Below are 24,730 nucleotides of genomic sequence, written 5' to 3' on the forward strand. Positions count from 1 at the left end.
GGCCTCATGATGTAGCTACCTTTTATGCAGCTACTTTTGAATGCTACCATCTTTAGCCTGCTAAGCGGAAGTCATAACCCTAAATTTCACACTGGCACATTCCTTATCTGGATTCCTCTCTTATCAGTAAAAGGAGCTCATGCTCTATCTCTAATGGCCTGATATTACCGTCTCTCATCTGGCAAATCTCAGGGATGAGACACTTTTACTACTCATGGGTCAGAAGGCTAAACTGGTCTGCATTATCCATTGGAGTCCCATTTTTAATTCCAGAATTCTCCTGGACGCTTTTGATGATAGAATTTCTTAATTGGGCAGCAGGGGTGAGATGATGCAAATATTAAAGTTTTCCCTGATTCTTTGTTTTTAATGTATTTAATACATGTCTTGGCTGCCTTTCAGGGCAGAAACCCTCTCTACAGCAATAAAATACATCAAAACAATTAAAAATTGATCCTCTATAAAGCACACGCCACATGCTGAATAGCCATACAAATGTTTCCAGGGCTTCTATGACCTTCAGTATTCCCTGAAAGGATCCCTCATATATAGGTGGATGGAGTGATGGATGCAAAGAGTGATGATAATTTGAATGTAGATGTTTTGGTTTCTGCCCACCCCCTGCCCAACAAATACCTCTGAGCTTCAAGGACAGGGACCGGGAGCTCAAGAACACGGAGGATGGGGAAAATTTTCAGGGAGGGTATAAGTGCAAGGGATTTTGTTAACATAAAATAAGCATATAATGAAGTTCATGTATTGTTCTCCAAGTTAATGACATTGTGTGAAAGCATTTGGTCTCTTGCTTCTAGTGTGTAGTTAGAAACCCATCCAATCCAGGCACTCGAAGCCAGAAATAATGTCTGAATATACCAAGTGAACATTAACACCTCAATTTTATTTTTTATTTCTTATTACATTTATATCCTGCCATTCCCCCCCTTCTTGCAAGGAGCCCAAGGCAGCCTGCATGATCCCCCTCCTCTCCATTTTATCCTCACAACAACCCTGTGAGGTAGGTTAGGCTGAGAGTCAGTGACCGGCCCAAAGTCACCCCGTGAGCTTCATGGCTGAGTGGGGATTCTTAACAGAGAGTACAGAATGCTCAGATCTACAGTACAATTTGACAAATTTTAATGTAATTTCCCTTCATACTGGATGTCACCTGCATGTCCATGTGGTCATGTTGTGCGAACCAAGTCACTGAGTGCGGATTGGTTGTTGTGCACCTGGCTTTCGCTCTGGATCAGTGTAAGCCTGGTTAAAGGTCTTGGAAAGGCCCATAGAGTCAAAGAAGCAAGAACTGTGTATTACTTTCATTGAAGGTAGGATAATGATATTGCATATATTTTTGCAGGAAAGGAACGATGAAGCACTGGAACCTCCTGTCCTTCTTGTTTGCAGTTCAGGACATCAACCAGAATCCCAGCCTCTTACCCAACATCACCCTGGGCTACAACATCTATGAGAACTATTTTGATGCCAGGATGACTTCCGATGCCTTGGTAGACCTGCTTTCTCCTGGACAAGCAAGCGTTCCCAACTATCACTGTGGAAGGCAGAGTCACCTGTTGGCTGTTCCTGAGGGGGCCGACACTGAAAACTCCATCCAGATTTCAACCATGATGAACGTGTACAAAATCCCACAGGTAGGGTGAAGAGCAGCAGGGCATTTGCAGACTGAGTCTACTTGGGGGTTGGAAAACAGGAGGACTGCTTAACATTGGACAAACCTGGCCTTTCCCCTTGTTAGGAAAGAACGCCCAATAGATTGCCAAGGTAATATAGCCAATTGTTTCTTGATATAGGAAATTCTGGGTATCTTCTGAATAGGAACTCTCTGCTGCCCACTCCTTCCAGCAAAGGATGAGGTAGTTCAGGTGTCTCTGCGAGGAGAGGGACTTTTGGTTTTGGAGGAGCAGGATATAAAGAGAGCGAGAGAGCCAGTAAGAGCAGCATTGGGGAGATCAGATCATGAAGAGAGAGCAGGAAGAGTAAAGGAACTTGGGTTTTGCAACTTTTATTTTCTTTTAAGGGCTTTTTTTATCACTTGGCTCTATTGTGTAAGTACCTTTAGTTGTGATTTGCTAGCTTCAAATTTACCAGTAAACTATTTTGGTTAAACCCTGCGTCTAGAGTGTCAATCACCCCATGCCTTCTACCTAAAACCCACACCACTGGAAAGGAGAAGGTAAAAGAAGGAAGGTGGGGCTCTGAAGGAGACAAGAGATCCTCAAGGAGTTGCTCAGGAGGTCCAGTTCAAAAGGGGAAGCCTGACACTCCCATAATAAAAACTGATACAGTAAAAACAGCAACAGCAGCAAGCATCCTAAAAACCACCAACACCAGCATTAAAAGAAAATCTGCCACATACAACTGCAGCTACAGCCCATAATTAAACATAATTAGGGGGAAGGCCAGAGTAAAGCAGTAGGTTTTCTGGGCTTTCCTAAAAGCTTGCAATTATGGGGCCTGGAGGCCCCCTGATGGCAACTAATTCCAGAGCTATGGGGCCACTGCGGAAAAGGTCTGATTTAGATGTGTGTGTGGGGAATCCACTCTTCCTATACTCTGTTGAAGTATAACATGTGGGAGCATGAGACAAAAAATATTGTACAGTTGCAACTAGGGGTGTACGGATTCCCCACCGTCTGTTCTGGTGGGGATTCCGGTGGGGGGGAACTGGCTTGGGGGCCACTTACCTTCCCTCCTGCCAGCCAGAGCTGTTTGCCTCCTTCCTGTCCCTGCCGATTGCCATGTCTTTTCTTTAAAACAAAAAAAGGCAATCGGCAGGGTGTGCCCATAGACTTAGAAGCAAATAGAGTCATGAATCTTGCGTCTAAGTCTATGTGTCCATAGGCTTATACACAAGATTCACGGCTCTATTTTGCGTATAAGTCTATTTTGCGTATAAGTCTACGTAGACTTAGACACAAGATTCATGACTCTATTTGCGTCCAAGTCTATGGGCACATCCAGCTGATCGCCATTTTTTTTTTTAATGAAAAGACATGGCAATCGGCAGGCACAGGGAGGAGGCGAATGGCTCTGGCTGGCAAGAAGCAGCCGAGTGCCATCCCGCCTCCAGTCCTCCTAGAGTGGAGGTAAGTGGTCCCAATCTGCTGCGGATTCCTGAGGCTGGATTCCAAAGAATCCAGCCTCATTTGAATCCACAGCGGATTTCTCTGACATCCCTAGTTGCAACAAAGCTGCAGAAACTGAAGATAACCCTTGTAAAATGCTAGTTGATTTTACAGAATTAAACACTGAAAATTTAAGAGCACATATTTTCCTGCTGCTGTAAAAGTGTCCCGCCCAGCAAGATGTGGGTCTCCCCTCTCTGCCTCTTAATGCCTCGTATTTTGCTAGATGTCAATGATATTGTATTTCACCTGTAAACGAAACAAATCACTGGTCTCTTCCTTATTAGGTCACTTACGCATTTGTCTCCCATGATTTGGATGATAAAGCTCAGTTCCCCCTGCTCTACCGAATGGTCCCCACAGAAGAAAAACAGTATCCAGAGATTGCCAAACTGTTCCTGCATTTTGGATGGGTGTGGATCGGTCTCGTTGTTCCAGACACTAACAATGGAGAGAGGTTCATGAGGGCTATGATCCCTCTGCTTATTAGGAACAGTATTTGTGTTGCCTTCTCACAAATACTCCCAGAAACATCGCGAAGCATAGCTTCGCCAGGATCAACACACATTTCTTCCACTCTCAGTTGGAAACAAGTCAATGCATTTCTTTACTATGCGGAGACTCGTTCCTTCATAGATGGAATGTTATTTGTAAAACTGTATGTTGAACCCTTCATGAAGCGCATGGAAGGGAAAGTCTGGGTCACAACAGCCCTGTGGGACTTCACCTTGGAGTTGATGTATAACCAGTTATCTTTCCAAGGCATCCATGGAATCTTTTCCTTCTTTCTCCAGCCAAAGAAAAAGGCAAACTATGATGATTTTGTAGCGGTATTCCATGCTATGATGCAGTTTGTGGAGAAAGCATTTCATTGCTTTGATTCAAAGCAGCAGTTGTCTGTGAAAGGCTGGATAAGATGCAGAGAAAGAGAGGAACTGGAGAATCCATCACCCCAGGAGATACATGACCGAAGCCTCTCTCTGGATAACTACATCATTTACAACACTGTCTGGGCTCTGGCACATGCCTTAAATGCTGCTTATTCATCTAGATCCAAGCAGAAATCATTAGTGGCCGGTGGCTGGCTGGAATCTCAAAGGGTCCAGCCATGGCAGGTATGCCTTCTCTCCCTCAGAGGTAGCTCAACGGACATCTATGAAAACTTGAACCGTGACAGACTTCTTGTCTTGGATTCAGGCTCTGAGAAAGTTTCAGATGTAGCAATGAGGGGAAATTGTGCACATTCCAGAGGGAAACCCACTTATTTATTATTTATTTATTGCATTTATACCCCGCCTTTCTCCCTCTCGCAAGGAACTCTGAAATTCCATGTCCTGGTCTGTCTTTGGGGCCTTGAAGGACATAGCTCATCTGGTCATAGCCTCTATCATTGGTCCAACTTCTATTTGTCAGCAGTGACCCTTTCCCTCCACTTCACTCCTTGAGTATGATCTCTCTCTCTCTCTCTCTCTCTCTCTCCTTTCCCTCCCTCCCTCCCTCCCTCCCTCCCTCCCTCCCTCCTGGAGCTCTCTTAGGCAGGGGAGATTCTATTTGAGTTCTGTCACAGAAGACTTCTATGTGTCATGAGTATTCCTTTAAGTTATGGAATGTGTTCTCACAAGGTGTGACCACATGTTAATACATGGTTTGGGATATCAGCGTGGGAAGGAAATGCAGAAAATGGACCCCAATCCTTACTCTCCTTTCCTATGTGGTGGGAAAAGAACATGCAAAGATTGTGTCTTACTGGAGGGGTATATTGGCACATTACACTGAGTGTGCATTCATAGGCTTTGAACTCTTGTTAAGATGGTTGTATAAATCTAGCCCTATCCAGAGAGCTCTACACAACAGGAAGGGAAGTGGGAATAAGGCCATTCACTCCACCTCCTCTGTTGTCATTCTCATGGCTTTCTACATGCAGAGGGTGCCTGTCTGGAAAGGTCCATGTCCTCTTTCTGTGGAAGTCCCTCACTGCTGAGATTTTAGACTCCTGAGTCTTGAGATGAAATCATGATTAACATTTGCTAAGTATTTATAATCCTAATCATCACACAGGCACGCTTGCAAGAAAGCAGATCCAAAGACATTGGGGAGAGGGTAGGATTGCCAGCCACCAGTGTAATTATACCTTTCCTTTTCAAAAACCAGGAAAATTTAATGATCCAAACCTTCTCATTTAAGATGAGGTTCGAGACTATTTCCTGTTGGCTCAGGCTCCAAAAAGGTAGGAAAGTGGAAGCTAAGGAGTATGCCTTAACTAAAGCGTATGCCTTAACTGAGGAGTTTGCCTTAACTGACGTGGCCCAGCACAAATTCAGCTTGCTTAAAACTTACCCTCTATACACCCAAACTTTCCCTTGGGCTGCAAAGATGCCCCACATTGTCCTAGTCCTGTATTGTTTTAAGGACATAAGAAGAGCCATGCTGGATCAGAACAAGAGTCTATCTAGTCCAGCATTCATTCACACAGTGGTCAACCAGCTGCTCACAGGAAACCCACAAGCAGGGTATGAGTGCAACAGCACCCTCCTGTCCATATTCCCCAGCAACTGGTGTACACAGGCATACTGCCTCTGGCACTGGAGGGAGCATGTAGCAGCTCAGGGCTAGTAGCCGTTGATAGACGTCTCCTCCAGGAATTTGTCTAACCCCGTTTTAAAGCTATCCAAATTGGTGGCCATCACTACATCTTGTGGAAGTAAATTTTGTAGTTTAACTCTGCGCTTTGTGAAGATGCCCTGCCTTTTATCTGTCCTGAATCTCCCAACCATCAGCTTCACAGGATGACTCCGGGTTCTAGCATTATGGGAGAGGGAGAAAAATGTCTCCCTATCCACATTCTCCACACCATGCATAATTTTGTGCACCTTTACCATGCCTCCCCTTACTCACCGTTTTCCAGGCTAAACAATCTCAGCTGTTGTAATCTTCCTCTGCAGGGGAGTTGCTCCAGGCCCTTGATCATTTTAGTTGCCTTATGAAACACCTAGTCTTACTGGAAGAAGAGGGCTCCTTCTCAGTGTTTAACCCAACCTGCCAGCTGCTGATGTAAACAACCAACTGGCATGGATCAATTCACAGGATGCCCGAGCAATACAATAGGGCTGCATTCTGTATTCATTCATATGCTTCATATGGCAATATAGTACCAGTGGGTCATCTTTGCTGGTCCCAGCCACTCCATCCTCCCCATCTGGATTTGGGCCTGAAAGACCAAGAAAAAGCCAATTCCCCTATTAAGCTCCACCTGAGCCGATTCCCCTATCATGCTCCACCCCACTTAACACACAGCCCTGTCAAAGAAAGCTTGATACCTTGTCCTTCTTCTGGCAAGGTTGGACTACCACCTGGGACCTTATATGCAGTTTACCAGACTTCCCCTGAAGTCTTCAGTCTGGTCCAGCTGCTTGCTCTGACTTCAGACCTCTGCTGACTGTCACCCAAGCCTTTGCTCTTCCTGAAGTCTGCTTTGGGAGTCTTCCTCTTCATGCTTGCTGGCCTTCTGCTTCTGCTTTGCCCACTTCACACCAGCACTTTGAATTGGGCTCAGAAAGAACCAGGACTCAATGGAGTTGTTTAAGCAGAGGTGAGAAACCCAACCTCGTTTCCTGTACATAAGAACATTAAGCCAACTGGCCTGTAATTTCCTGGATCCCCCCTGGATCCCTTTTTTGAAAATTGGTGTTACATTGGCCATCTTCCAGTCCTCTCTCATAGAAGCTGGTCAGCAATTAGAAGATCAGCAATTTCAAATTTGAGTTCTTTGAGAACTCTACGATGGATACCATCTGGACTCAGTGATTTCTTTGCTTTCAATTTTTCAATAAGGTTGAGAACTTCATCTTTTGTCACTACTATTGGCCTCAGTTCCCCAGACTCTCTTTCTGAAAACATCAGTTCAGGCACAGGTCTCTGTCCTATATCTTCTGCAGTGAAGATGGATGAAAAGAATTCATTCAGCTTCTCTGCAATCTCCGTGTCCTCCTTCAGTACTCCTTTAACTCCATTGTCACCCAAAGGTCCAACTGCCTCCCTAGCTGGTTTTCTGCTTCTGATATATTTAAATAATGCTTTTGTTGTTGTTGTTCAGTCGTTCAGTCGTGTCCGACTCTTCGTGACCCCATGGACCATAGCACGCCAGGCCTTCCTGTCCTGCGCTCTCTCCTGGAGCGTGCTCAAGTCCATATTCAGTGCATCAGTGATGCTATCTAGCCATCTCATCCTCTGCTGGCCCCTTCTCCTTTTGCCTTCAGTCTTTCCCAGCATCAGGGTCTTTTCCAGGGAGTTTTCTCTTTGCATTAGGTGGCCAAAATATTTGAGCTTCAGCTTCAGTATCTGTCCTTCCAATGAGCACTCAGGGTTGATTTCCTTTAGGATGGACTGATTTGACCTCCTTGCAGTCCAGGGGACTTGTAAGAGTCTTCTCCAGCACCACAGTTCGAAAGCATCAATTCTTCAGTGCTCAGCCTTCCTTATAGTCCAGCTCTCACAGCCATACGTTACTACTGGGAAAACCATAGCTTTGATTAGACGGACCTTTGTCGGCAAGGTGATGTCTCTGCTTCTTACTATGCTGTCTAGGTGTGCCATAGCTTTCCTCCCAAGGAGCAAGCGTCTTTTAATTTCATGGCTACAGTCACTGTCTGCTGTGATCTTGGAGCCCAAGAAAATAATGCTTTATTGTTGTACTTTATGTTGTTAGCGATATGCTCTTCGAAATGCTTTTTTTGCATTGCTTATTGCCTCCTTGCATTGCCTTGTGAAAGCTTGTGCTCCGTTTTGTTTACCTCACTTGGGCAAGACTTCCATTTTCTGAAGGAAGCTCTCTTTTCTCTAATAGCTCCCTCAACATTGCTCATTAACCATGCCAGCGACCTCTTGGACTTGGTGCCACCTTTCCTGTGGTATACATTTTAGCAGGGCTTCTGTTACTGTGATTTGAGTAATCTCCAAGCATTTTGACGGGATTTAATTCTCTTGAGTCCCCCCTTTAACGTCCATTCTGCTTAAATATATATTAAATCTGATAGCACTGTGATCACTGTTTCCAGCTCGTTCAACAACATTTACATCTCTTACTAGTTGCTGGGCAACACCACTTAGTATTAAATCCAAGGTTGCCTCCCCTCTGTTTGGTTTCATGACCAACTGTTCTAGGGCAAAGTCGTTTAGGGCATCGAGAAATTTATCCTCTGTCGTGGCTTGAACATGCATTTATCCAGTAAATATGGGGTAATTGAAGTTGCCCATTATTGCAACCCCCTTCATGGATCACTGCCTTGTTGTGGCGAAGGGGCTTGCGTAACTCAGTGAAGCCATAAGCTATGCCGTGCAGGGCCACCCAAGACGGACAGGTCATGGCAGAGAGTTCTGACAAAATGTGGTCCACTGGAGAAGGAAATGGCAACCCACTCCAGTATTCTTGCCAAGAAAACCCCATGGAACGTATCACAAGGCTAAAAGATATGACGCCGGAAGATGAGCCCCTCAGGTCGGAAGGTGTCCAATATGCTACTGGGGAAGAGCAGAAGCTCCATACAGTCAGTAAAAACAAGACCTGGAGCTGACTGTGGCTCAGATCATGAGCTGCTTGTTGCAAAATTTCGTCTTAAATTGAAGAACGTCGGGAAAACCACTAAACCGTTCAGGTATGACCTAAATCATATCCCTGATGAATATACAGTGGAGGTGAGGAATAGATTTCAGGGATTAGACCTGATAGACAGAGTGCCTGAGGAACTATGGACGGAGGTCCGTAACATTGTTCAGGAGGCAGCAACAAAATCCATCCCAAAGAAAAAGAAATGAAAGAAAGCCAAGTGGCTGTCTGATGAGGCTTTACAAGTAGCTGAGGAAAGAAGGGAAGCGAAAAGCAAGGGAGAAAGGGGAAGATATACCCAACTGAATGCAGAGTTCCAGAGAATAGCAAGGAGAGACAAGAAGGCCTTCTTAAATGAACAATGCAAAGAAATCGAGGAAAACAACAGAATGGGAAAGACTAGAGATCTCTTCAAGAAAATTGGAGATCTCAAGGGAACGTTTTGTGCAAAGATGGGCATGATAAAGGACAAAGAAGGCAGGGACCTAACAGAAGCAGATGAGATTAAGAAGAGGTGGCAAGAATACACAGAAGAACTATACAGGAAAGATCTGAATGTCCCTGATAGCCATGATAGTGCGGTCACTGAACTTGAGCCGGACATCCTAGAGAGTGAAGTCAAGTGGGCCTTAGGAAGCATTAGTAACAACAAAGCTAGCGGAGATGACAGTATTCCAGCCGAGCTATTTAAAATCCTAAAAGATGATGCTGTTAAAGTGCTGCATTCAATATGCCAACAAATCTGGAACACTCAACAGTGGCCACAAGACTGGAAAAGGTCAGTTTACATTCCAATTCCAAAGAAGGGCAATGCCAAAGAGTGTTCAAACTACCGCACAATTGTGCTCATTTCACATGCCAGCAAGGTGATGCTCAAAATCCTACAAGCTAGGCTTCAGCAGTATGCGAACCGAGAACTACCGGAAGTACAAGCTGGGTTTAGAAGAGGCAGAGGAACTAGAGATCAAATCGCCAACATTCGCTGGATCATGGAGAAAGCAAGAGAATTCCAGAAAAACGTCAATTTCTGCTTCATTGACTATGCTAAAGCCTTTGATTGTGTGGATCACAACAAACTGTGGCAAATTCTTAAAGTGATGGGAGTACCAGACCACCTTACCTGTCTCCTGAGAAACCTGTACGAGGGTCAAGAAGCAACAGTAAGAACCAGACATGGAACAACCGATTGGTTCAAAATTGGGAAAGGAGTACGACAAGGCTGCATATTGTCACCCTGCTTATTTAACTTATATGCAGAGTACATCATGAGAAATGCCGGGTTGGATGAATCAGAGGTCGGAATTAAGATTGCTGGGAGAATTATCAACAACCTCCGATATGCAGACGATACCACCCTAATGGCAGAAAGCGAAGAGGATCTCAAGAGCCTCTTGTTGAGGGTGAAAGAGGAGAGTGCAAAAGCTGGTTTGAAACTCAACATTAAAAAAACGAAGATCATGGCATCTCGCCCCATCACTTCCTGGCATATAGAAGGGGAAGAAATGGAAGCAGTGACAGATTTTACTTTCTTGGGCTCCAAGATCACCGCAGACGGTGACTGTAGCCATGAAATTAAAAGACGCTTGCTCCTTGGGAGGAAAGCTATGGCCAACCTAGACAGCATAGTAAGAAGCAGAGACATCACCTTGCCAACAAAGGTCCGTCTAATCAAAGCTATGGTTTTCCCAGTAGTAATGTATGGCTGTGAGAGCTGGACTATAAGGAAGGCTGAGCGCCGAAGAATTGATGCTTTCGAACTGTGGTGCTGGAGAAGACTCTTACGAGTCCCCTGGACTGCAAGGAGGTCAAATCAGTCCATCCTAAAGGAAATCAACCCTGACTGCTCATTGGAAGGACAGATAATGAAGCTGAAGCTCCAGTATTTTGGCCACCTAATGCGAAGAGAAAACTCCATGGAAAAGACCCTGATGCTGGGAAAGACTGAAGGCAAAAGGAGAAGGGGACGGCAGAGGATGAGATGGCTAGATAGCATCACGGATGCAATGAATATGAACTTGAGCACGCTCCGGGAGAGAGCGCAGGACAGGAAGGCCTGGCGTGCTATGGTCCATGGGGTCACGAAGAGTCGGACACGACTGAACGACTGAACAACAACAACAACAATTATTGCAACTCTTCCTTGTTTGGAGGCCTCCCTGATTTCATGTTCTGTCTCAAGGTCACTCTGAACATTCTTGTCTGTGGGACAATACCTTGTACTGTTGCAGAACCCAGAGTCAGAGAGACCACGGAGTGAAGGAAAAAGAGATTCTTTATTTAACGCGCGGGCTTAAGGCTGGAATCGTTTCCAAAGAGCCAGAAGCCCCGATTTACATTAGCACATTGGTTTTATAGACATTGTGACATATATGAAACGGCTCCTCCTCTCCCTCCCGCATGGGGTTGCAATCCTCAACATTTCTTCTCTTAGCACTATTGTTTATAATACAAGAACTGGGTTATAGGGTAGCCATGATAAGGAGAGAACAGAAGAGAACAGCAGAGAACAAGATATACAGCTGTATGACCTTTGACAAGATAAGGAATTCCTGTGTCTCGTCAGCTTACAACAATATATTCAAGGGAGAAAGAGCTCAGCAAGAACATGAAGCATGAGACTGCATGAGGCTACTTAGTCTGACCCCCGATATGGCTGCTACATTCCCCCCTTAAATGCATAATTTCATTACAATTATAGCATTTCTGATAACTATACAAAGCTTTTTGTGACATACATATTACTTAGCCTCTTGTTGGGCTATTAGAGCATAGAGGGCAGCAGTTTTACTAGCTGAGACATAAAACAGATTGGTTAAACAGCGCATAAGACAAGGAACGCAGAGACATAACAGAACTTTTATGAACAATAATGGTAGAATTAGGATGAACAATGCTTTTAAGCTAGCTAAGATCTGGAAGCCAAGGGGTTAACTAATTGAGCTAATTGTTTTGTCTTATTGTTTTGTAAGCTACTATATTGTGCAGCTTGTTGATCTGTTCATCTACAGCATTGCCATTATCAGTTAAGTTAAAACAACAGAGCTTTTGGTGTGTCTCACAACTTAAATGATGAAGAAGGAAGAGGTAATCTATACCAGCTCTGTTTTCTAGAACTGCACCTTTTAGATCACGCAGCTTTTTATTTAACAATGACAATGCTCGTGAGGTGGCATTTATGCTTTTGGCTAAGCTGCAAGCTAACCGGTTGATTTCCAGACCATCAGCCAAGGCTAAACCTGGAACCTTAACCAGTGACATTGCTAAGGCCAATTTTTCTGAGTCAGAATATAACTGCACATGACTATTACAATTTTTAGTTAGTTGGAGTGCTCGAGGCTGCCGTTGACGGATTTTCTCGGGCTACAGGGGAAGAATTGGCACCAATTTAATTGGCGGCTGAGGCAACATGGGTGGTTATTAGACAAGTTGGCAGGAATGAATGACCAAGTGCGGGAACTACATGTCTAAAACCATCCATGAGGCAAAAGTATGTGGGCATTATTAAAAGATATGTTTTGAATTTTATTACAGTGGAAGGGGGCCAGGGATAGCTTTGTATTTTCTGGAAAAATTTTTGACAATTAAGCATTTGTGCACACGTAGCATTTGTTTCAGCAATGATGGGGGTGCATAGAGTGAACTCTGTAGGGGGTAGGATCTTTGCAACCACGCCCCAATTAGCATTTTGGGAATAAGTTAAACTTACACCATAAACTCTTAACATGGTATCTTTTTGAATGTTCCCAGGATGTCTACAGACAGGTATTAGGCAAGAGCTAATAAGCCTGTTTGCAGGTATACCTCTTGGCAAACAAAAATGTTTTTTTTTCGTGATGTTAGCCAGGTGAAGCCAGTAATTATCAGCAAATCACTGGGACAAACTTCTTTTTCCAGGGGCAGACCCCCCTTTTGCACCTTATTAAGGAAATACAATGCAACACTACTAACACTACAACACTACAATACGCATGTTTGATCTTCTTTGGGATCTGACCGTACGCTGGGCAGCTATTCACCTGGCAAGCTGCAGTAGGGTCTAGTCCCCTTCTTCAATTCTCCAGTTGCAGGTCTGACCGTACGCAGGGGGACAGTTTCCCGGTGTGTCCACAGTAAGGTCTAGCCTGAGTCTTCTTACTGCTTTTTCAGAATGATTTTTAAAGGATTTTCAGGATTTCTGTTTATAGTCTACTTTCCCCCTCTCGCTCTCTTGACTCGGGTCCAATGTATCTAGGGTTTAACTCCAGCTGCTCTCATAGCTGCGGGGGTGGAAAGTATGACAGTTCTCAGTTCTCTCCATCTGGGAGTCAAAGGGTTATTTTTCCCTCTTTAACTCATACTTTAACTCTTGGTTGGAAAGGATGAACTTCTGTGATGGGAATGGCTTATTTTTTTAAGACAAAGCGTCGCTGGGCTTGAAGACCTTTGCTCAGTGTTTGGACTTCTTGTTTAAGGCTAACGTTTGCTTGCTCTTGATGCCACTCCAGTGTCAATCATGAAGTCAATGTCACTGCCCCTCACAGTCAATGTCACGGCCCTTCTCAAGCTGTCTCTCTCTTCGCCCATTCTGGCCCCTTTGGTTTTTTCCTTTGTGTATTTGATTTATTTTATTTGGGCATTCATGCCACTAATGTCCATCTTGTCCACACTGGGCACACTGGTTCTTTTTTTAAGAATCTTCTGCCTCTGCCGGGTCTTCTTCTTTTCTTTTTTCGTTTACGTCTTCTTGGGCCTCTGGGTCGAGGGGGGTGTACTGGCGATAGGCATTTGAAAGACGCTCCAAGTACGCTCTGGGGCCTCGGTGGCACCTTGCAGCACTTTAAACACTTTGGTCATATTAACTGACTTTTTCATACCTGCTTTCATGGCTTCTAACAGCAGGGTTTGATACTGGGTGAGGCGCTCTAGCCCAACTTGTGTTTTGGGATTCCAGCAGGGGGGGGGTTACTTACAAGGAGACTTTATTGGGTAACTTACAGCACACAGGCGTACTTAATTGTTGGATCAGACAGCTTCTCTGAACCACGAGCTATTGGGCTAAATGGGTTTTTATACTATACATGTTACCCATGAGGCAGCACAACACTAGCAAGCATTTTCAGCATAGGCTAGAAGTGTTTGGTTCTCAGGCACAGCTTCCTGTAAACAACTTCGCTTCTCAAAGTGCTTGATAACACTTTTATTTATTAGTATGGGAAGACAATTTTTTTCTCTTTCTTTTGCTTTCTTTTTCTTTGCTGATCTGCCTGTATTGCAGATCATGTTTCAAACTTTTTATATAAAACTTTCTGATCTATGCACCAGCCTTGTTTCTTTATTTGTCTTTTTCAAGTTAAACTCACTTACTTAAACCTTTCTGCCTTACACTAGTCTCAATGACACACATTTGGGATAGGCTCTTCTTCTCCTTCTAGTTACATTTTCTTCATTTTAAAGAACTATTACATTATTGTGGCTACTTTACCCCAGGTAATAAGCTCCAGGCACAATCAGCTGCTTTTAATTTACCCTGGGGGCAACTATGGCCACGCTTCTTTTCTACTTGCCTCTGTCTTTTCTCCTTGTTATCCATCGGGAACCACACTTAGTATCATTTGGAGTTGCAACTAACACTAATCTGCAAATATCACATATACTTTATGATATCTAAGAAATCATAAAATATACACAACAAACTTTTTTTGCAATTTAACACAATGAATGGAAAGCACTTTTTGCATGGTAAGGCATGATGGAGCAGATCCAGCAATTATACTGCTCTTCTGGCTGAAAGCTCAGGGCTTATTAAAATCAAGGGACGGGCATACCCACACATGCAGAGTTCTAGGTCACCATTTTTGCATTGGCAACTCTATGCTGCATGAGTTCTGGCAGAAGGAAATTTAAAAGTTATAGATCAAACTCAGCCTGCTGTACACTGAGCTGACTACAAACACAGACACACGGTCCACAGCGATGAGAGTTCAAGTTTATCAAAAGCTTCATAGCACTGTCCATGGCAAGTCTTTGACAATTTAAAATTTTAGTCCATGTGCAGAGTGTCTCTAAAAAGCCCAGACATTGATGGAAGCAAACAGAGACGGCTCTGGGCAATGAAGATGCGATGTTTCCAGCAAAGGCTCTCTACTTTTGCATCAGTTTAAAAAGGGGAAGTGTGGCCCTACACCCCTTCTGACAGACAAGGGCCTTTAACTTTTTAGCAAGGCCTCTGTCTAAACAGAGCGGCACAGCTCAGCTCTCTAGCCATGACACTTTAACTTGGGCAACTCCTCTGTAAATTTTATTTTACTTCTGTCAGGTTCTCTCACAGACATTTTAAAAACTTACTCTTTTTTTTTCTCTTCTAACCTGGTACACGAAAGCACTGAAACACTGAGTGCCGAAACTCAGGACGCTGGGGGGTGATGGGCATCGCTTTATACTTGCATTTTTCAGGCAGCCATTAATCTTCGGGGAGGCGGTGGGGTGATTTGCAGTTCTTTAAAGGCAAGCTTCTCAGTTTGTTTGTATTTGTAAATCCCAAGCTTAAAACAGGACACGATGAGGTACAGGGCAGCCAAATTCTTGCTTTGGCACGGGCAACAAGTAACTCGGGTCAGCTTTCTTCGCTGGGGTCTCAAACAGGAAAACAGTCTTAATTTAAAGTTGTAACATCACTGACAGCGTCAGCCAGCCAGCTACACAGATCTCATTGTTTTTTAAGACAGTTGCTCCAATATTTTCTTTTCAATCAGGTTGGGTCTTTCAGCTTACACAGTTTATTGCAGCTTTCAGGAGCATGGCAGTAGCGTGATTTTGGCTTGGCCAGGAACATGCTGTCTGGTTTCTCGGTCTCTTTAGCACACACACTTAGGCAGTGTAACACTGGACACTCAAATCAGTGAGATTTCTTCATTGCAGGGAATCCCACGGCAAAAGCTTAATGGTTACGCTCTTCAGAAATCATATAGCTGATGGTCAGTAGCTACAGGCTCTATGCAATTCTAACACAGTTCAAAGCTAAACACGGTTACCTTGACAGAGATCTTCAACGTGGTCTCTCCGCTTCATTCTGCTTTGGGACAGTCTTATGGCACACTTTTTACTCGAAGAGGGGTCTAGCCTGTGCTCTGGGGGCTGATTCTTCACCTTTATTTTCTATTTTGCCTTCATCTTCTGGGTCTTCATTTTCAGTTTCCATTTCTTAGGGATTTTATCTCAATTAGGCGAGGTGATGATGTTGCACAACTCAGAACGTTGTGGGCAATTTTCCTGCCCCCCCTCTCTCGGCGCGCTAGGCTAACAGCTACGTCTTCGGCCTTACACTCTCACGCTCCCACGCTTTGTTAAAAGCCAGACTGTCCTGCAACATTTTTCTAATTAACAGCCTCAGATCTTGTTTTTTTTTCCTCTCAGCTCGACCTTGAGCTTTTTGCTGTTTTCTCTCTCTATTCTGAATCTTTTTAAAAAAACCTTTTTCCTTCTTTGTTTGACATACATCTCAAGGGGGTGCAAGGTTTGCTTCCCCCACCACCCATAGCCTCCCTCCTAAATTGAAGACAGACACAATTAGGGAATGGGAATTGGTCAGTGAGTAAGGGGTCTCACTGGCCGACACAAGAGGATTTTTCACACCACGCACTTTGCTACTGGCCTGGGCACCCGGACGGTCAACGGTATGCTTCAGAAACCGCAGTAGCCACTCACACAATCATCAATCTCTCCACTACATCCATATGTCCCTGCCACCCACTTTTCCCACTTTTTACCAGAGCGGAAAGCGGCTTCCCCAGCTTCCTCAGCTTCCTACTGAGTACTGGCGTGCTGGGTACTGGCGCCCACTCGGGGGTGTGATCAGGCCCCCCTTCTACCCGCAAGGAGTAGGTTCTTTTGTATACGTATACCACCAACACTGACCTTCTTCATAAGGCGGGGCCCTCTTTTTTTTCTGCTCAGTGGCCTTTCTCCCTAAAGGCGGGGCCCTCTTTTTCCCATATACTTGCCTTTCTCCTGAAGGCTTCCAATGTGGGTTTCAACTCAATTGCAGCTGCGATACAGGCAGGGCTCAAGTTCCTTCCTCCGCTTCTCAAGGTTCTCTTGCAGCTCGCTGCCGTTTGGGCGATCCCGGCGCAGGCTTTCTCCCATTCACTCGACAAAAAGGTCGGTGGCGCCAAGAAAGGGAGGCATGCGCCGAGCTCGTCTTCCCGGTGCGGCGATCAAGAGCAGGCAACTGCCACCTGTCTGGCTCAGAGCCTGCCACATCCGAGTCACGGCACCATTTATGTTGCAGAACCCAGAGTCAGAGAGACCACGGAGTGAAGGAAAAAGAGATTCTTTATTTAACGCGCGGGCTTAAGGCTGGAATCGTTTCCAAAGAGCCAGAAGCCCCGATTTACATTAGCACATTGGTTTTATAGACATTGTGACACATATGAAACGGCTCCTCCTCTCCCTCCCACATGGGGTTGCAATCCTCAACATTTCTTCTCTTAGCACTATTGTTTATAATACAAGAACTGGGTTATAGGGTAGCCATGATAAGGAGAGAACAGAAGAGAACAGCAGAGAACACGATATACAGCTGTATGACCTTTGACAAGATAAGGAATTCCTGTGTCTCGTCAGCTTACAACAATATATTCAAGGGAGAAAGAGCTGAGCAAGAACATGAAGCATGAGACTGCATGAGGCTACTTAGTCTGACCCCCGATATGGCTGCTACAGTACCTAGCACTAAATTAATTTTGGAGCCTGGCTTGTCACTTACAGTGCTTCTGTAGAAGATCCTACCCCTTCTAGGTGTTCTAGTCCCCTCAACACGATGCTTTCTTTGACGTACAGGTCAACACCTCCCCCAGTAGCCCTTCCCTGTCCTTCCTATGGAGTTTATATCCTGAGATGACTGTATCTCACCGGTTCTCTCTGCTCCACCAGGTTTCTGTAATGCCCACTGTATCCAGGTTTTCCTTTAAAATCAAGCACTCCAACTCTCCCGTTTTGGCTCAGAGGCTTCTGGGATTTGCATAACAACACCTATACATGGTATCCTTCCCCAGATGCCTCTGGCATGTGCATCTTTTGCTGTAGGACATTGGCCCCTTCGATTGGCTATTATGTTCTGCCATGTACTCCTGGCCTATTTCCTCCCCTTCTACATTTGGGCAACCACAAACAGTTTCATCTTCATTCCTTTGGGATGATTTAACCCAAACTGGATGCTTCCCACCTCCTGTCGGCTTTCCCCCTGGGGTTTAGTTCAAAAGCTGCTCTGCCCCCCTTTTTATGTGTAGTGCCAGCAGTCTGGTTCCATTTTGGTTCAAGTGGAGCCTGTCCCTCTTGAACAGGCCCAGTTTGTCCCAAAACATTCCCCAGTGCCTAACAAATCAGAACCCCTCCTCCCTGCACCACCGTCTCATCCACGCGTCGAGACTCCTCAGCTTTGCCTGCCTAGCTGACCCTGCGCATGGAACGCGTAGCATTTCAGAGAAAGCTACCTGAGTGGTCCTGGATTTCAATCTTCTACCTACCAACCTAAATTTGGCTTCCAGGACCTCACAACTACATTTCCTCACATTGTTGGTACCAACATGGACCACGACCACTGACTCCAACGCACCACTATCTACTAGGCTATCTAGATGGCAGGTGATATCTGCAACCTTTGCACCAGGCAGGCAGTTCACCATGTGATCTACATGGCCAGCACAAACCCAGCTGTCTATGTGTTTAATGACTGAATCTCCCACTACCACAAGCCCCCCTCCCCCCAGAGGCACATCCTTGGTGCAAGAGGATATTTGTTCACCTTCTGAGGGATGGGTCCCTTCTAAGGGATCATTCTCTTCCTCAGAATGACGCCCTCCTTCCCCTAGACCCACATTCTCCGTGACAGCAGAGGAGCTGTCACCCTTGGAGTGGGACACAGCTAATAGGTCCCTGAAGGTCTCATCCACCATCTGGCTCTCTTAGCTTTTGCAGGCCAGCAACCTTGGCCTCAAGGGAATGAACTTGTTCCCTGAGAGCCAAGAGATTATTACACCGAGCACACACCCATGACTTCCATCCAGCAGGTAGATAGTCATGCATGTAGCACTGAATAGCCCCCACCCCCCTGCTGGCTTTCTACCTTAGTAACTGGTTTTTTATTTGGGTATCCTTGGAAACTTAGTTGTTTAGTATGAGAAGGTGAGGAAATTATTCATATTTACTTACTTACTTACTTACTTACTTACTTACTTACTTACTGTTCCTTACTTCAGGATGGAATAGGGAAGGAAGAGTCGACTGCCCTGGCTTCCTCTCCCTGTTGCAAAACTTGCACAGTTGCTTAACTTGCTTGTTTGCCAACGCTTTATCACTGGGGCTTCTCGCACGCAGACAGCTGTATTCTAAATGCTGCTGTTTTCTCTTTCTAGCTCGACCCTTTCCTGAGAGATCCCCAATTTTACAATACTTCCATGAATGGAGTGTATTTGGACCAGAACGGAGACCTGGTAGCCGACTTAGATGTACTGAATTGGGTGGTGTTTCCCAATAGGTCTGTTGTTAAAGTGAAATTTGGAAGCATGGAGAGACAGGGAGCCACAGGCCAAACATTCTCCATTGACCAGGATGCCATCGTGTGGCCCAAATGGCTCAACCAGGTGGGGGAAAACTTTTAATCCATTCGGGAACATTTGTTGCAGAATTGGCGGTGTGGTATAGAAATACCACTGAAAGCCTAGAGCTTTAAATATTTTGAAATAACCAGACTAGGTTCTCACAGTGCAGTTAAGATAGTAGTGTGTGAGTGTGTGTGATGCTTTGATTTCTGAAAAGAGAGGTCCCAGGGCAAAGGCCTGTATGTGAGCTCTGCCGTATGGAAAGGACAAAGCCCTGCTCCTTAATCCTAAATGTGTATGTGTACAGAATGCTGTTGCTCAACAGGCATGGGTGAAGAAAGTTATAGGATATAAGCCCAACAGGATCTCAAAGAGAACTCCCCTGCCACTTCCATCACATGAAACTGGAAACATGAAGTGGAGGCTGGTGGCCCCGATGTCATGTGCAGCTGCTCTGGGTTTTAGTCAGAACCAGCCAGAACTTTAAAGGAGCTATCCAAACCTTAGCCCCCCAATAGCTTCAGCACCTTGGATAGCTCCTTGAGAGGTCTGACTGGTTCTGACTGAAACCAGAGCGGATTCAGTGCCCACTGGCATTGGTGCCACCAGCCTTCACTGGAAACCTTTCAATGCTTCTAAGCACAGGTGATGCCCCCTTGCATTCAGCTTCTGCATGCTGGTCCCAATAATCCCCCAGAGTTGTCTGATGCTGCATGCACATGGCACAATACAGAAGATGAAGTTCCTGTATCATCCCATTCTTCCCTCGTATAGCCCATAACTGTCCATTGCCAACTGGCAGTTGCTCTCCAACATCTCAGAGAGAGGCCTTTCCACACCTCTATGACACGGGACCCTTCTTCAAGTCAAAGATGTGCTCTGCCAATAAGTTATGGCCTGCCGCACCCTCCTCAGGCACAGTGGTGGCAACGAGATATGCACCAGAAACCACAGCGATAAAGTAGCCAGCAGGAAACTTGCTCTGAATCAGCTATCCTACTACTTTTCATATGGTTTTTCCTGCCCACATGAGCTGCCGTCTTAGAATGGCCCTCTCAGCAGAGCTCATGTTAGGAGTTGTGTCATTGTTGATTGCTCTCTTTGGGTGGTGCATTTCATTGTTGCTAGCAAACATGTGGTTGAAAGGAAGACTGTGTCTTCTTATGGAAATTAAGGAGGCACGTACTTTAACATTCTCCTTTCAGATGGTAGATTACCATTAATATCTTGTCAAAGCTACTGGGCAACCTCCCTCTTCCCAAACGCTATTGCCTTCTCCAGTGGAAATGCCATAAAAATGGCTATTTCCCTACCAACTACTGCCGAGTGATGGGTTAACAAGTCATCCCCTGGTAAGAATAATTTCTCTTCCATCTTCAAGAGGGACAAGGAGAACGAGTTACCTAAGAGAAGCCTGGAACTGGTGATTCATGATCTGGAATATATTCATCTGTTATGTTTATTTATTTATTGCATCTCTGATTTACCCACTAACCTCCAGGATGGATTGCTGTAATTATCTTAGGGTGGGACCTCCTTTGAAGATAGGTGGGAATGTCCAGGTGTTAATTTCATACCAATGCCTTACCAGGAAAGGCAGGAGCAGAGCCCACAACAACTGTGTTCCATCTGTTTGTGTTCAAGTCCTTGTGCTTACCTTCCAAGCCCGAAGTGGTCCCATCCCAGTGTACCTTACGGAAACCCACTTTCACCCCTATGACCATGCTCTGCCCAACCTAGGAATGGAACATCTGACGATGTCCTGTGTGGAGACGTTTGACATCTGCGGTTTGGCTGGTGGCTGGAAGGGGGAAGGCATTGTCCTACTTTCCTTCTAGAATGGCTTCCTCTTGGGAGTGGGGACTGCTCCTCTATGGCTTTTACAATCCATCTTCCTTTTGAAAGTGGTGTGTGAAGGTTTGAGGCCGACAGAGGCAAAGGAAAAAAAGAGGCAGGCTTAGAGGCCTGGAGTTTTCTGTTGGGAGGGAGTAACCCTGAAAGCAGTAGTTTCATTTTTTTCATTAAGTGTCAGTTTCATTTCTCCACTTAAGTGTCATCTCTTCAGGGTTGAAGCAGTACTTTTGGTGTTGAAGGAGGGGTGTATATATATATATATATATATATATAGAGAGAGAGAGAGAGAGAGAGAGCGCGAGAGAGAGAGCGCGAGAGAGAGAGCAATAAAAGTCAGAAAGACCAGGGAGAGACAGCCAGAGCCTGAAGTGAGAGTAGAACTTGAAGAGTGAGCAGGAAGAAGCAGCCAAGAAAAGCCTAAGGGCAGCTAGGGTAAAGGAACTTGTATTTTGTAACTATTTTTTTTTCTTTTAAGGCCTTTTGTATCACTCAGGTCTATTGTCTAAATACCTTTAGTTGTGATTTGCCAGCTTCAGATTTACCAGTAAACTGTTGTGGTTAAACCCTGTGTCTAGACTGTCAATCACCCCATGTCTACAGCCTAAACTTCATGTTACAGCTATGTACAGCTAGGGGAAGTTGAAAAGAAGGAAGGCAGGACTCATAAGGAAGCAAGAGACCCTTAAGGAGTTGCTCAGGGGCTCCAGGTCAAAAGGGGAACCCTGACAGTATATCACTCAGGGCTTCTCCACACCCGGCCTATATAGTGCTCTTAAGATTGGTTACTCACTGAAGTTTGTGGGTCCTTTCGGTGCCTCCAGTGCCTCCCTCACCATTTTTTAGCTAAATTCCCCCATAATTTCACTTACTGAAAATGCCATAATAAATATGCACCACCAACAAGAGCTGATGTATTTCCTGGATAGCGCAATATCACTGCAGTGTTGCAGCACCATCTACTGGCTGTGAAAATAGAACATATGGAACTTCCCCACAAAGGAAACAGCCAAAAATGGGGTGGGGGAGGCATGTGTATTGTGCGGATTGTAATCCTGGAAAGACTCCGTAAGAAGAAAGCCTGGTAGGGTGTGGGATTTTTGCTTTCATTTAGAGAAGCCCTCACATATTCATGTCCTCCCCGAGAGTTAATAAGTTCTCCAAGAACCCACACTTCTTAATGATACCTTTCTGTGCTAGCAGAGACGTCTGATCCTTCTTTGCCCTTGCTCTACCATTGTGAGCCACCCAAAGTTTACACACCCATGCATGTGCATGACTCCCTTCTGTAGAGAAATTACTCCTGACACCTTTTGCTTGATTCTCCTTTTCTTTATGATCAGCACCTGCCACATTCAAAGTGTTCCGATAGCTGTGATCCTGGGTACATCAAGGTGGTTAAAGAAGGTGAGCCAATTTGCTGCTATGTCTGTGCTCCCTGTGCAGAAGGGACAATCTCCACTCAGGAAGGTAAGTGACTCCAGAGGAAGGGATTTTCTTCCTTGGGGAAGAGGGCAAAGATTCCCCTAGAGATATTTAGTGAAGGATTTTAAGATTATTATTTTTAAAATCTGGATCCTTCCTTGTTTTTAGATGTGTTACACCCATAATTAATAATTCCACAAAGTTGCTACAAATGTACCTTCTATGTGTCAGGCAGGGCATGGAGAGGCAGCAGATGCTTTCAGCAATGCCATCCTACATGCATCTTACTACTTCATCTATATTATTTATTTCCTGCCCTTCAATACATGCATTCTGAGGGTAGCTGAAGGGAAGAAATATTAAATAAAATGAACAAGTTAATAACAAGAAAATAATTTGCAGTGTAAATTCCCAGGTGATAACTAATTTCATCAGTTAAAATGCTGGGGCGGGGGAACACCTGTCCTCCTGCTACTGAAAAGATATCAGCACAGCTGCTAGGCAAGGCTTTCTTGGAAGAGCATCACATAAATGGGAATCCACAACTGCCAGGGGCCTCTTTAGAAAACATGCACACCCCCTGCATTGCATACGATTGGGCTGACCCATGTTGAATCATGTGTACCATGAAATATGGCCGGGCCCATAGTGCACAGGGGAGAATGGGAAGATCCAGTAGGCATGATCCATGCCCTGAGTGAAGGGAGGCCTACTTGCTCTTGAATATATCTAAAATCTGACTCTGATGCACTTCTCTGCCAGGGCAAATGATGTTAAATGAATCATTCCAGAAGCGAATTTTGAAACTGCTGCCCTCAAACCATCTAACACTTCACATTAATAAGAACGCATCCTTTCCCAAAAGTTGTCACTCTATGAATGCTCCATCCACCACCATTGGCTTTTCTGGCTATCACCCTAAAAATGTGTTCTCTGAAATGGGATAGAACACCAACTACTTCGAACGCAGTATTGACATTAGTTTTTTTGAAGTCATTTTTCTTCTTAGATGCAGATCATTGTAACAAGTGCCCAGAAGATCAGCATCCCAACCGGGACCAAGATCGATGTGTCCCCAAGGATATAACGTTCCTCGCCTATGAGGAACCTTTGGGGATCATCCTAATGTCCTTTGCCCTGTTCTTGGCCTTAACCACAGGCTGCGTGTTAGGAATCTTCATTAAATTCCTAGGAACACCAATAGTCAAAGCCAACAACCGGGACCTCTCCTATCTTCTCCTCATCTCCCTCCTGCTTTCCTTCTTGTCCTCCTTACTGTTCATTGGACAGCCGAGGAAGGTGACCTGCCTTCTCCGACAAATGGCCTTCAGTGTCATCTTCTCAGTTGCTGTTTCTTCAGTGTTGGCAAAAACGATCACTGTGGTGCTGGCCTTCCTGGCCACAAAGCCTGGGAACAGGGTGAGAAGATGGCTGGGGAAGAGTCTTGCAAACTCCATGGTAATTTCTTGTTCTGGTGTCCAAGTTGTCATCTGCACCATCTGGCTGGGAATTTCTCCACCATTCCCAGATTCTGACATGCACTCCCAGCCTGGACAGATCATTCTGCAATGTAATGAAGGGTCTGTCGCCATGTTTTATGGTGCCCTTGGCTACATGGGCTGCCTGGCTACCATCTGCTTTACAGTGGCTTTCTTAGCCAGGAAGCTACCTGGGGCCTTCAATGAAGCCAAGCTGATCACCTTCAGCATGCTGGTCTTCTGCAGTGTTTGGGTGTCCTTTGTGCCCACCTACCTGAGCACGAAGGGGAAATACATGGTAGCCGTGCAGGTCTTTTCTATCTTGGCTTCCAGTGCTGGGCTGCTGGGCTGCATCTTCATTCCCAAGAGCTACGTTATTATATTGAGGCCTGATCTGAATACAAAAGAGCATCTAGTGACAAAAACTAAAGATGGCATCTGATTCTTATTTATTTAATATTGCATGTATATTCTGCTTCCCCACCCAAGCCCCAGCCCTTTTCAGTCTTCATATCCATGTCCAGTCTGCGATTAGTGAATGTAAGCTAATTGATTTATATTATAACTATTCTCTTTATCCTCACAAAATTGATGATGGTGAATATATGGTGAAAGAACAACAAAAACATCTGAGAGCTCCAGCTCCAAATATAT

At 45.0% G+C, this 24,730-nt stretch overlaps 1 protein-coding gene across 1 annotated transcript; it reads left to right on the forward strand.

Moving 5' to 3' along the window:
* The first annotated feature begins 877 nt into the window (after positions 1–877).
* On the forward strand, positions 878–24,518 carry LOC146356528 (vomeronasal type-2 receptor 26-like). Its single transcript, XM_084830165.1, has 5 exons — positions 878–1,649; positions 3,431–4,258; positions 19,137–19,364; positions 22,517–22,643; positions 23,608–24,518. The coding sequence occupies exons 1-5, from the start codon at positions 1,368–1,370 to the stop codon at positions 24,516–24,518; spliced, it is 2,376 nt and encodes a 791-aa protein (XP_084686291.1). The 5' UTR covers positions 878–1,367.
* The last annotated feature ends 212 nt before the right edge of the window (positions 24,519–24,730 follow it).

This window comes from Heloderma suspectum, chromosome 2 (genome assembly GCF_057233095.1).
Source record: "Heloderma suspectum isolate Gila_16-S chromosome 2, 16-S_ref, whole genome shotgun sequence".
Classification (NCBI taxonomy): domain Eukaryota; kingdom Metazoa; phylum Chordata; class Lepidosauria; order Squamata; family Helodermatidae; genus Heloderma; species Heloderma suspectum.